Source organism: Budorcas taxicolor, chromosome 17 (genome assembly GCF_023091745.1).
Source record: "Budorcas taxicolor isolate Tak-1 chromosome 17, Takin1.1, whole genome shotgun sequence".
NCBI classification, from domain to species: domain Eukaryota; kingdom Metazoa; phylum Chordata; class Mammalia; order Artiodactyla; family Bovidae; genus Budorcas; species Budorcas taxicolor.
Genome location: NC_068926.1, coordinates 68352792 through 68366738, shown reverse-complemented (window position 1 = coordinate 68366738; position 13947 = coordinate 68352792). Strand labels below are relative to the sequence as shown.

Genomic DNA, 13947 nt, shown 5'->3' with positions numbered 1-13947 from the left:
TATCAAGGATATACGAAGAACTCTTAGGATCTGAATAGCCATTCATATTTCTTCATAGAAGATATGCAAACTTTCAATAAGCACATAGAAAAGATGCTCAATATCATTATCCAACAGGAAAATGCAAAGCAAAACCACAGTGAGATACCACTTCATACCCAGTAGGACGGCTGTAATCAAAAAGACAGATAATAACAAGTGCTGGCTAGGATTTGGAGGAATCTTACACTGTGTGCAGCCCCTTGGGAAAACAGTTTGGTAGTTCCTCAAAAGCTAAACAGTTATCATATGACCCAGCAATTCCGCTCTTAGTTGCCTACCCAAGATAGATGAAAACCGATAGCTACACCAGGTCATGCACACAAATGTTCATAGGAGCATCACTCTAGTAATCCAAAAGCAGAAACAATCTAAATGTTTTTATCCGTGCATCGATGGATAAACAAGCAATAAACACACAATGAACTATCATTTGGCAATAAAGAGAAATGATGTGCTGACAGCTTACTCCCACGTGGAGGAAGCTTGAAGACATCACGCTAAGCAAAAAAGAAACAGATACAGAAGTTCATGTTCTGCATGATTCCATGTGTACGGAATGCCTGGGATGGAGGGCAGATGATGGCTCAGTGGTACATGGTTTCTTTCTGGGTTGATGAAAACACTCAGACATCTGATAAGGGACTTCTATCCATAATATATAAAGAATATGAAAATACTAAGATTGATAGTGGGTGATGGTGGCCCAATTCTGTGAAGATACTGAAGTCCACTGTGTGTACACGTGTGTGCTCAGTCGTGTCCGACTCTTTGTGGCCCCATGGACTGCAGCCTGCCAGGCTCCTCTGTCCATGGGATTTCCCAGGTGAGAATACTGGAGTGGGCTACCATTTCCTTCTTCAGGGGATCTGCCTGACCCAGAGATTGAACCCATGTCTCTTGCATCTCCTGCACTGGCAGGTGGACACTTTACCACTGAGCCACCTGAGAAGCCCCCCAAAACCACTCTATACTTAGATAAAAAGAAGCCTTTGTGTGGGAACAACCTGATCAGTCATTTCTTTTCTATTTCTGTGTAGATTCCAATCATCTGAAAACTTATTTCTTGAACAGAAATGGGTAGAAAGTTTTTGATAGGGAAAAGATCTTGGGCATTTCAAAGCTGAAATAGGCTTGACTGGCAGTTGGTTTTAACCACAGTATACATCTCCTAGTAAAACTTATGTGTGTGTGCTGAAATGGAGTGAAACTTGGATATGATGATGAATAGATTCTGAAAGCAGCTCCCCATGCTGACAGAGTTGGGGCAGGGCTATGATATACTTAAGGGTTTCCTGGTGGCTCAGATGGTAAAGAATCTGCCTGCAACGCAGGAGACCTGCGTTCAGTCCCAGGGTCAGGAAGATCCCCTGGAGGAGGGAATGGCAACCCACTCCGCACTGACTGGAGAATTCCATGGACAGAGGAGCCTGGCGGGCTTACAGTTCAAAGGGTTGCAAAGAGTCGGTTACGACTGAGTGACTGACACTTTCATACTTTCATGATATACTTACTGAGTGGGAGAGAATGAGGTTTAATTAGAATTCCCTGGTCTAAAGAATAGCAACAGCAGGCATTTGCTTTGTTGATCTACCAATGGATTAATCCTGTTAAATGTGTTTGTAAGCAGGACTCCCCAGCAGTCCAGTGGTTAGTACTCTGCACTTCCCCTAAAGAGGGAGTGAGTTCAATCCCTGCTTCACTAATTCCATAAGCTGCACAGCGTGGCCGAAATTAAGTAACTAAATTTGCCGTTAAAAAAAAAAGTGTTTGCAAACAAGCATATTTTACTTAACTCGAGGACTATGTTCTGAAACAACAAAAATTAAAACAGTGTGTTACTGGCCTTAAAAGGGATACAGAATCTGACAGTAGATAATACTGTCTGCTATAGGTTTCAGTAGCTCAGAATATGTTATCTTTTTAAAGGAGGAGGATACATAAAACGAAGGAAATGACAACTTTGAGAAAGGCAGAGACTCTAATTAGCCATTCCCTGATGTTACACATCAAAATAAATTGGAGTGATTTAGAGATGTAATATATTAAAAGAAAAACAATGATAACAGAAACAGTAAAAAAGGCAAAATGATTCTAAGCTTGCAAGGGAGGGGAGAAAATAATTAACTTTAAAAGCAATAGGAGAAATCATGAAGGAGTGATGCCTATGTAAAAACTTTAAACTTCTGCATGCCGAGAAAGCTAAAACAACAGACAGAATTAGTAAACACAAGGGCCAGTTTAAAACATTCCAAACAAGGAATTCATATGTTGCTATTAAAAAAAAAAAAAAAAAACACTACATTAAGATCTACCCATAAATGAGCAAGGGGCCAGAATAGACAATTCACAAGAGAGGAAATCTAATTAGTAGATGGAAAGATGCTTGGCGCTTAATGCTTGCTGATAATCAAAGAAATGCAAAGGAAACAATGAAGTACTATTTTTATCTTTCTAATCAGTAAAGAAACATAGTAACTGTGACAGTCAATGTTAGCTGTTTGCTTCTGTGGGAAATGGTTCACGCTTACTTCACTAGTGGCAAGGTAAACTGAGGGAACTTTCCTGAAAAGCAATTTGCAACTGTTTGCAGCAAGAGTCATTAAAAAATGTTTATGTCCTTTGATCTATAATCTGCTCCGGGAATATTACCATGAGAGAATAGTTCAAAGAGATAAAACAAAAACCAAAAAACCTGAAAGTCCATCTTACATGAAGAAAGCTTTCAGTGTGGCTTCTTTGTAAGGATTAAAAATAAAACAGAAGCCGCCTAATTCCTGAACCCTGGGGGTCAGCTACATCATCGCATGCTCTGCTGTCATGTCATGCAGCCAATGAAAGGGCAGGTTACAAAAATAAGAGCAAACTGGTCAGATGACTAGCATGTGTTATTAAGTTTAAAAAGGCAGAACAGAGATGCATACCTTCATAATAATTACATTAAAAATCAGACTTGGGTTCCCTGGAAGACTGGAAGGGAATAAAGCAAGACTGACAGTACTTGAATTAAAGGAGTAAAATTAAAGTTGGATTTTCCCCTTTGGCTTTTAAATAATCCATAATTAATTGTTTCATGCAGCAAATATCTACCAAGTGCCCAATATAGGTACTAGGCACTGTTCTTGGCACTAGGAATATAGGACTGTGTAAAATTATTATATTGCTTTAAAAAAAAAAAAAGGAAAGGGACCAGAAAATTATTAGTTATAGAAAGAGTAAAATAAGTTAATGCTATAAATTTTGGGTATATCTTTAAAATTAGGGATTATAAAATGTTAAGATTCTATTAATTGAAACTCTAAGAAAAGGGAAAACATTACAAAAAAAACTCATCTGAAAAAAAGAAAATCTAGGGACTTCGCTGGTGGCCCAGTGGTTAAGACTCAGAGCTTCGACTGCAAGGGCAGGGCACACGGGACCCCTTCACCCAACCCCTTAATCCAACTTTATGGCCAAAAGCAAACCAAAAACAAACAATTTACAAACAGATTAAAGAAAAAAAAAAAAAGATTTTGAAGCTAACTGCTTTAAAATCTGATTTCTAAAGACTGAGCCAAAATAACAAAGGTTCCAAGCAAATATCATATTCTTTCCTCTGAGGTTCATTTAAGAGTTGATACTTGTGAAATGGGCTTCCCAGGTGGCACTAGTGGGTAAAGAACCTGCCTGCCAATGCAGGAGATGTAAGAGACGCGGGTTCGGTCCCTGGGTTGGGAAGATCCCCCTGGAGAAGGGCATGGCAATCCACTCCAGTATTCTTGCCTGGAGAATCCCTTGGACAGAGGAGCTTGGTGGGCTACAGTCTGTAGGGTCACACAGAGTCGGACACGACTAAAAAGCGACTTAGCATGCAGCACGCTTGTGAAAATCCATCAGCAATGGGGTAAAGTGTAATAGGGACAGCTGTGTGCTTTATGAGCTTCCCTGGTGGCTCGGACAGTAAAGAATCTGCCTGCAGTGCGGGAGACCCAGGTTCATATCCCTGGGTCGAGAAAGGGATGGCTACTCACTCTAGTATTCTTGTCTGGAGAATTCCATGGGCAGAGGAGGAAATATAGCCCAAGATCATCAGGCAGACTAGAAATTTAGTTTATCCAGCAGTGCTTAGAACTACTGGAACGTGTTGGTACTCTTTAGTATTTTTATAACTAGCAAAAATGAGGCAGGATTTAAAGGGTTTCAGTATCCCAATTGTTAAGACTGTCTCAAACTTAAAACAGCACAGAACGTATTAGACTACAGGGCCTGAAGTCTGATTTGGAAAGTAAGATCACCAAAGCAGAATGCTACCTTTTATCAGATGAAATACGGTGCTTTCTGTACGGGGAACAAACTCGAAAGACAATGAGGTGGAGAAATGGCTTCTGTCCACAGTTAGCAGACAAATCTGGCCAGCATCCCTGCTCCTCTGCGTCTGCACCCAGTGGGACTCTGGGTGCCCAGCTTGGGCAGAGAGGAGATGAGAACGGAGAGTAAGTGGATGGAGCCTTGGGGCTGATCTCCAGGTATGAGAGATGCAGGTCACCTGACTTGGGACTGTTTCTACACACATTACCACGACTTACTCTGCTAGGTTCTAACTTCATTTATAATTCAGAATGGCCTCTCAAAAGTAGACAAGGTCATCAGCTACTTAAAATTTTATTTGTTTATTTATTTTTGGCAGCACTGGGTCTTCACTGCTGCGTGAGGGCTCTAGACCTTGGGCTCAGTGGTTGCCCCAAGACAGGTGGGATCTTCCCGGACCAGGCATCGAACCAGTGTCCCCTGCATTGGCAGGCGGATTCTTTACCGCTGGACCACCGGGGAAGCCCCATTAGTTACTTCTGATGGTCTTTTCTGCTGGCCTGTCACACCAGCCCCAGTTTCCTAGGACAGTCTCGTTTGTGGCTTCTGCTCTATTGAGAGCCTGGTTCACTTGGAGCGGACAGTGGCTAGAGGAGTGGTGTGAGCCGGGCTTCCCCCGGTCCAGGGAGGTGGCCAGCAGCCTCAGACTGCCAGAAACATTATTTTGCTTTATTCACTCGCTCTACTGTCAAAACTGCCTAAAGCCTTTCAGGGGATTTCAAAGAAAAGTTTCGGTTAGCCTTTTATAGCTGAAAATGTCTCAGATCTAGCTTAAAAAAAAAAAACAACTCTTGTGCTTAATATAGCCTGTTAACCAAGAGGTTCCTGGAAGATTTAGGTGAAGAAGAAAAGCATCCCATTAAAAGTTTGTGACTTTCAAACCAGACACAGGACGTGAGAAGCAAAGTGGTATTCCCTGAGATTTTCCTTTTTCCATTCATATCATGCCAATCTTTTCTTCCTGATCTGATTTCTTTTACTAAGTTCCTTTCTTGCTTTCCTTTTTAACCAAATATGGGAGGTATGTACCCAAGTGCTCCTTAAAATAAATCTGAGGAGTCTTCCAAACTTCCTCTCCAGCCAGAAACCCACCTCATCTCAGGAGTATGTTTAGAGTGGGGAGGAAACTGATATTTGCCAAGCATTCACACCCTCTGAGACTGACGGACGTCATTTTTTAAAATCATCACAATGCTCTTTACAGTGTGGAGAAATGAAGACAGAGGGAGGTGGACCGGCCCAGGGTGAGGCGCACAGAGGAGTGCAGGGGGCCTGGGTGGTGACAGCACAGCGCATCCGCGCAAATCCTGCTCCCCGCACTCCTCACGTGGAAACAAACGTGCCCTGACACAGATCACGCACTTCAGCCAACACGCCACCAGACACCACGGACCTGCCTTCGTACCAGAGGCCAGTGGGCACAGAAGCAAAGGAAGAAGTGGGAGTTAAGGGTCTGCTCAGGGAGACAGCACAGGTCCCAGAGAGACGGGACTTCTCACCGGTGACACTAGTTAACGTCTGGGCCGGAGTGTGCTTTGCTGCTAGGGAGGCCTGGCCTGTGCACTGAGGGGTGCTGAGCAGCAAAGCCGCATCCCTGACTTCCACTTGCTTGATGCCAGCAGCAGCCCCACCCCACCCCCACCCTGTCCTGGATATTTCAGTCTGAAAACCAAACAGGTCTCCTGATACCGCCAGATGACCTTAGGGAGGGGTGTGTATGCACAGGCGTTTTCGCGCCCCCCACCCCCAACACCCCAGCTGAGAATCGCTGCAATAAGAGGACCCAGTGGACGTGCTCTGGGAAGGTGTGGCACAAGTAAGCGTCCCAAACACAGGTGCTCCTGGGGATACCATGGCAAACTGCTCAGTCACAGTGCCCTGAGCTCAGGTATGTGGCAAACTTCACACTTACTTCCCAGCAGTGCCTGTGATGGGGGGCAGCTGCTCTGAGACCCTGCTCCAGTCAGCCAGTACATCCCTTTGGCTCTTGAGACGCAGCCGGGGATCTCATTCCCAGGGGCGCTAGGCTGGGCTTGGCCTAGGAGTCAGGGTCCCCAGGGTTGCAGAGGATACCCACCTGTGACCGAACCCTGGATGAGGAGAGCACGATGACCCCCACTCCCGTCCACCACCCACCATTCATCTCCCCAACTCTTCCACCTCCTCTCTGAAACCCTGGCCCCGTTAAACACTAATTCCTCATCCTCTCCTCCCTGCAGCCCTGGCAACCAGCACTCTACTTCTGTCTCTAAGGATTTGACTACTTAAGTAAGGGCACTGTGAGTGCTGAAAGCAACCAGAGGATAATAAGGGAAGAGGGGAGGGAGAAAGGAAGGGAACTTGGGCACCAAGAGCCGCTGGTTGATTTGTGTCTCTGGCCGTGCATGAACCTGACATACACTCGCCCCCTGAGGTCCCTCCTGTCTCCGGAAGGTGGAATCGGGCAGAGGGGTTTGGTGACCATCCCAGGCCACATGGATCTGGGGGCTGGAACTGGGCTTTAAATTCAGGTTAGTTTGGTGACTAAACCCAAATCTTAACTGTTAGGTGTTCCCGCTCCCCCCAACCATCTTGAAAACAGTGAATTCCTTTGATCCTGTTTTCTGTCTTGCAGTCACTTTGGGCACCAAGGGATTTGTTCTCTAGAACAAGTTAACAAGAAACACTCCAAGGGCTGGACGTGGGGTTCCATTCTGCACCGACCCCTCACCCCTGGGTTTCCCGCAGCTCAGTCTCACAGGACGGTGGTTCCCAGCAGTCTCTGCCCGCTGTGCTCGGCCAGGAGGCCGCCACAGGTGGAAGCAGAAGAGGCTGGGTGGAGAGCCGGGAGATCTGAGAGCGAACGCGAGGTCAACATCGTCGGCTAGAGCCCCATCAGAGCTCCCAAAGCCTTGGTGACTGGGCCCGTTCAGCTCCAGAAACACCCGCCAGCACGGTAACCTGACTGACCCTCTCCCTAGACCTAGACACCACTGCCAAGCAAACTCCCCAGCAAACTTTCAGTGGCTCCCAGCTTCCCGGGGTATGGAGATGAAACCCTGTCATCTCAAAGCCTCTTCCTGCCCCAGCAGCTTTCAATACCCGCCGAGGAACCTGCTCCCGCTCTCCCCGCCTGCCTCACCCCCTCGCACAGCCCCTCCAGCCACTCGCTCCCAGGGACGGGCCCTTGGTTCAGGACAAGAGGAAGCAGCTCCTCCGGGCACAGGAACCAGAGCAGGGGCGGCTTGTGACCGTACATGTGACCTAGTGCCGGCAGGGGCTGCTGAGGCACAGTAGCCCAGAGCTGGCCCTCACCAGCTTCCTTCTGGAAAGTGCATCTTCCACCCCACCTTCCCTGCAAGACACACACACAGAGCTGGGCAGTTCCAGCATGTTCCCAGACCCAGATCACAGCTGACAGACCAAAGGGAGCACCTGATCCAAGATGCATTGGATCAAGGGATATTGGGGTGCTGTTTCCCCCCAGGAGATAGTGAGCGGGGGTGAAATGAAGCAGACACCCAGAAGACTCGAGGAGGGGCCCCGGCACTGAGCCCCGTGGTCGGCAGCTGCAGAGGGGCACAGCACCCCCACCCCGGGCTCCCTGACGACACTCGGAACCTCAGGAGCGGATCCCCCTCTGGGCTCAACACAGCTCAAGCGGGGTTTCTACTCAATAGAACCAACACTGCTCACGCGGCCAGTAAGCACTGACACGCACCCAATTCTTAAATCCACAGAAACCGGCAAAGACGACAGAAGGCAAGAGGAAGAGGCGGCGGGACAGGCCTCACCTCAGGTTTTGGCTCAGCCCCTGGGGAGCCGTCTGACCTCAGGAGACGTTGAGATGTCCTCAGCACAGGATGGGGACCTAGACATGGCAGCAGGGTTGGCTTGACGATGGGAGGAGACGCTGCGCGGGGCGCTCTCGGCGAGTGCCCAGCACACGAGGGCTGCTGTCACACCCTCTCAGGGCGTCCACCGAGGGCAGGGCGCTGTGCTCGGGGCTCCCCGCAGAACTCCCGCCACAATGACTGGGGCGGCACGAGCCCTGGTGAGAACAGGCCCCAGAAACTGAAGGGACCTTTCCAAGGCCACTCAGCCAAAGCTGGGTTCTCTTTGACTTAAGCCGCCTGCTTTTCTTGTCTTTCTGCTAACTTCCTGCTGTCCTCCTGAGGACTGGTGAGAACCAAGTTCAAGTCTGTTGACCATCCTGTGCTTCAGAACCCTAAGAGCCCCCTCCAGCGTGGGCTGTGGGGTACGGAGCTCTGCCCTGCTTCCATGTTTGGTGACTCCGGGCCAAGCAGGCTGTGTTGGATCTGAGCAAGTCTGATGTGCTCCCTGCCACGAGGCTGTCCATGCGGTCGCCGGACGATGTCTTACCTATCCCATGGGATGTTTATCCAATAAATACTGCTTGAATTGAAGGGCTGAAATGCCTGGGGCCTAAACACAGACTCTTACAACTTTGGAGATGGTTGAAGACCCTTGCTTTCAAAAGCAAGCTGCTCAGAAATGTCTACTTTATTCTGTTTTAATTTCTGAGGACTTAGATCGTGGCGGGAAACACAGCCAATCTTTTAGTGTTGCAACTAGAAGTCTCTGAAAGGTAGAACCTCAAGGGAAGCTTTTTAATATGACACAGAAGTTCCACGTATCAGACGAGCAAGGAACCCAGGACAGCCTCGTCACATGATGTGGAAGGGAGAGGCCCAGGAAGTGGAAGCGACTTGCCCGGGGTCTGGCCTGGAACCCTGGCCTGCTTCATTCTGCGGGGCAGGGGTGGGGTGGGGGCGGCTTACCCCCATCCCAACTCTGCAACCCCCCCAGTCCCTGAGCTGATCCAACTGTCTGCCTTTACCTCCTCCAGAATCAGAAAGATTATAAAGAGGGGATCGTAAATCACTTTTCTCTCTTGAGTTTACAGTGTTACCTTTTCTTGAGGAGTTCAAAAGCACTCAGTAATAAACCCAGGTGATGAGTTTATGTCTTTCACTCTTAAAATGAAACTTTATTTGAACTCCTGGAGAGGCGTTTAAGGTTGTTTTAATTTAGGACGTTCCTCTGGTATTTCAGCGTTTTGCCCCATGGCATTTTCTGTGGGCGGGTAGGTGAAGGGCGTGGGTGATGGGGCAGGGAGAGGGGTCTGTGTCTCCCTCTCCCCGAACAGGCCCTTCCAGATGCTGGCGGACCCTCCCTTCTATGGTTTTCAACAAGTCTCAACATCCACGGGAGGAGGAGGGGGCCCACCCGCACCCCCACGGGGACTTGGCTGCCCACCTCCTTCTTGCCCTCGCCGCTGAGAGCAGGGGGAAACACGCCTGAGTACAGAAAACTACGCTGAGCGTCCGCGGTGGGGTGGACCACCCTGCTCATCCAGCGATACCCTCTTGCCACTGTGCTTGCTTGGGGGCTCGGGAAGAAAGAAAGGGCAGCCGGCAAAGTAAATAAAACTGAAGCCGGAAAAAAAAAAAACGACACTGAAGAAGAAGGTGAGAGGGCAGAAGAGAGGGAGGGAGGGAGCAAGGTGAGGAAGGAGACAGGGAGAAAGGCCTGACTCCGGGTACCTCCTCAATCAACCCAGGTTTTAGGCAAATGTGAAACTGCCCTGCTGTGTCTGGCCCTGGCGGTTTTGCTCAAGATTTTATGCGGGTGTTAAGCCAAATTTCAGTCACTAACCACGTGTGAATACTGCCTGGCCACCACACAGCCCCTCCAAACAGAACCATGGCGGCGGGAACAAGGGGTCAGGGGCGGCCTGTTGCTTGCAAGCAGGCGGAATCTTGTGCTGAGGTCCTGCATTCAATAAATACTTGCTAAAGGAATGAACATGACGGATACTCAACGGTGCAGTATACGTCAAGGGTTTCTATTCCTCCTGGCTTCACGGGCGGGCAGGCCAAGCCATACACAGCGCAAGTCACACCCACTCCATGGCTGTCCCAGGTAGAGGAGCAGCAGCTGGGTTCTTGGAGTGACTTCAACGCCACTCGGGCCCCAGGGGACCATGGTGGGCGGGGCCTGGGGGGGGGGTCCCTGTTCCAGCCCATTTACAGACGCACGGGTGGAGGCCCACCAGACTGCAGCCGAGCCGCTGAGCCCTGCGGAGCAGCAGCTTCAGTACAAAGGAAAATATCCTATTGGGGAGTGTTAGCTACAAGGAGAGCACTGTGCCCAAGCTTTGGATGTGGCTGGCATTCCTCCTAGGAAAACACTAACGTTTTCTCGAGGGGGTTGCTGCTCTCTGAGCGTCATTAGGCAGCACGGCCACCTATTTAAATGATGAAGGATGGAGCCTGGGCCACCTGAAACACATCGAATCGACTACATGAACTGGAAACCAAACAGGCAATAGTCCCTGTGGGTTTTTTTTTCTGTTTTTCCTTCTTCTTCTATAAAAGGGTGGTTGAGGGGGTGGGGCGAGGGGAGGGTGTTGCCTGGTGGCTCAGTGGTAAACAATCCCCCTGCCAATGCAGGAGACACGGGTCCAATCCCTGATCTGGGAGGAGCCCACAGGTCTCAGGGCAACGAAGCCCACACACCCTAGGGCTCGCGCTTCCAAACAGGAGAAGCTACCGTAATGAGAAGCCCGCGACTGCAACTAGAGAAGAGCCCTTGCAGCAATGAAGACTCAGCACAGCCAAAGTCAAATAATTGAAGAAGAAGGCAGGGGAGCTTGACAAGTGGTCGGAAGCTACCCAGGAGACAGGTGGGACAGAAACATCACAGGTCCATAAGGGCTTTCTGGGCCAAAAGTCTGCAAGGAGACACTCACCGGGACATTTTCTTTCTCTCTTTCTTTTTCGTATTTAGCTATTTATTTGGCTGTGCCGGGTCTTGAGTTCCGGCATGCGGGATCTTTAGCGGCACCATGCAAACTCTTAGTTGTGGCATGTGGGATCTAGTTTCCTGACCAGGGATTGAACCCAGGCCTGCTGCATTGGGAGCATGGGGTCTTAGCCACTGGACCACCAGGCAAGTCCCCTGGGACATTTTCAAGTGTTGGACAAGGCTCTCTCTCAAGTGCCCTGTATCAGAACCACTTTGCTCTGGACTGAATCTCCTCAGGAGGTCAGAACCAGGACTGTTTTCCCCCACCCCCTCCAGTTCTCTCCCCATGATGCCTAGAACAGCTGTTTCTGAGAAGATTAAAAAAAAAAAATCCAAGCGATAACACTTTTCCTTAGGCTGTACTACCGTTCCTCCAACCAAAATCCTAGTAGCTTTCTCCAAATCTTTCTCTTTACCAAAACGATCCAGTTTAAAACAAGATGTCATCTGTTATATTTTAACATTACTGACATATGGTTTTCCAAAATAAATGGACCTCTATCTTTTATCTCATACCACAACCAGAGGTAATGCTGACGCTAAAAGAGTTGTTTTTGAAGAACGAAACAGTCAATGGCAGCAGACATTTCTGGAACACTCTCTGCTACACGTTCTGTCTCTCATCTCACCTCCTGACCGTCCTGTGAGGTAAGTTCTAAGACAGGACCATAATTGCTGTCTGCCATTCTGAAACCAAAAAAGCTCCACAACCCCCAGGTTTTTCCATAACTCAGCTGGCAGCAAAACATCAGGGCCCTGAACTAACGCCAGGCTATTTAGATTCCAGTTGTTCCACTAGATGTGAATATCCATGCAGGCGGCTACCCAGCTCTGCGTGTGTTTGGTTACTGAGGGCAAACCCATGTCTCCTTAATACAAAATATGTGTATCTGAGCACCTTTCTAACCCCCCAAAATCTCAGAATTCTGAAATATCTGGCCCCAGGGGTGTAAGATAAGGACTGTGAATCTCTATGATCAATCCAGTTTACAGATAAGGAACTGGGAATCCCTGAGGGCGAGAGACCTGCCCGAGGCCACATGGAGGACAAGGGTGGAGGCCACTCTGAGGCTGCAGCTGCCAGCAGTGTCCAAGCCGCTGACCACCCTGGGGCAGGGGTGCTGCCCCAACACACGACTTCAGCCAGGAAAGAGCGCTGTGCCAACGGGGGCTCTTCTCCGTACCTGGCTGTTTGAGGACGTGGATGACACCAGTCAGAACCGGGGCGGGTGGTGGGGAGGGCCTGGGGCTCACCTTTCCGAGGACAGTGAGGCATGGCTTCGGGTCCAGCTCCGGCTGTTCCAGTTTCACCACTCCGACCCAGCCGTATTCATACAGGTCCTCTTCATCATTGTTGTTACACAGGCCCAGTGGGTGCATCTGGGAAACAAGTGGGGAGAAAGCTTCAGTGGGCAGGCTACAGGCCTGCAGAGCTCCTGCGGTGCCTGTCTCAGGCGCCGCCACCGTCAAGAGCAACCTCGAAACCAAAAAGCATATGGGGTGGGGGGGAATGCGGTTTTCAACCCTCGGGGGATTCTATTTCAGCATAATGAGCCGAACCCTGGGGAGAACACGGTAGGACCACTACAAATAGACTGAATGGACGCTGTCTCACTGCTCTGTAGGAAGCAGGCACCCAAGGCGGAGGCACCCAAACCTTCCTGATGGGAAGCAGGAAAAGAGAAACAGCTTAACTCCCACGTAAGGGCCAATCTAAATCACTGTGAAATGCCATGATGTTCAGCGGCAGCATCACAGACTATTTGGCTTCCAGACCTGAACAACACATCTACTTCAGCTGATGCAAGAGGACCTGGAAAAGTGAGGAATTTATGGAGAGACCACTAGCCATGGGGCGACATTGGCGGTAAAATGAACAAGCCGTTTAAAGGCCACTCCTGGTTACTGAGAGACAGGCGACATTCTTTTGAAGTTTTTTTTCCAAATTTGGCAAAGCACAGAATCAGAGATAGGTAGAAGAGCTGGTCAAATTTTTACCAGGAAAAGTGACATCGGTGACATCACAAAATGATGCTGCCGTTTGCACTCACAGTTCTCAGTGTTGAGTCTGGTATCAGAGGGAAGAATCCCTGATAACCATCCAAGAGGAGGAGGTCCTCGAAGATAAACCTAACCTACCACGACGGTGCTAAGCTCTTTAAATAACCAGAAGGAATATGTCTTTAGGTTCGTGGAGTGTTAAGAGATGCAAGAGACCGAGGAACGCACTCTGTAGCCAGAAGAGATCAATGTCCTAATCTACAGAGCCTGGGAATACGTTATCTTAAAAGACACAAGAGACTTAGAGATGTGATGAACTTTGATGTCCTGGATTGCCTGGGTAAGCCCAATGTAATCACAAGGGTCCTCACAAGGAAAAGGGGAAATCGTGGAAATAGGGGAGACATGACCGGGGAAGCAGAGGTTGGAGTGATTTGCTTTGAAGATGGAGGTGGGAGCCAGGAGCCAAGGAAAGCAGGTGGTCGGCTCCCAGAAGCTAGAAAAGGCAAGGAAAAGGATTCTCTCGCAAGCCTCCAGAGCGAATGCAGCCCTGCCAACCCATTTTTTTCACTTCTGACCTCTAGAAATTTGTGAGAGTGAGTCTGTGTTGCTTTAACCCATTCGGTTTGATGTTACTTGTTACAGCAGCAAATAGGAAACAAAAACATTCTCCTAACCCCCCCACTCATTTTATGGATAAAAATGTTTTGGCATCAGACGATAGTAATGGATATGCGAACACTGTGAATG

At 48.9% G+C, this 13947-nt stretch overlaps 1 protein-coding gene across 2 annotated transcripts in view; it reads right to left on the bottom strand.

Annotated features, from left to right (window-relative positions):
- ZNRF3 (zinc and ring finger 3) overlaps positions 1-13947 on the bottom strand; it is a 141857-nt gene that overhangs the window by 44630 nt on the left and 83280 nt on the right. For both annotated transcript variants that reach the window (XM_052654892.1, XM_052654893.1), the window contains exon 2: positions 12451-12576. In XM_052654892.1, the coding sequence (XP_052510852.1) occupies positions 12451-12576 (126 nt within the window). The remainder of the gene's footprint in view (positions 1-12450; positions 12577-13947) is intronic.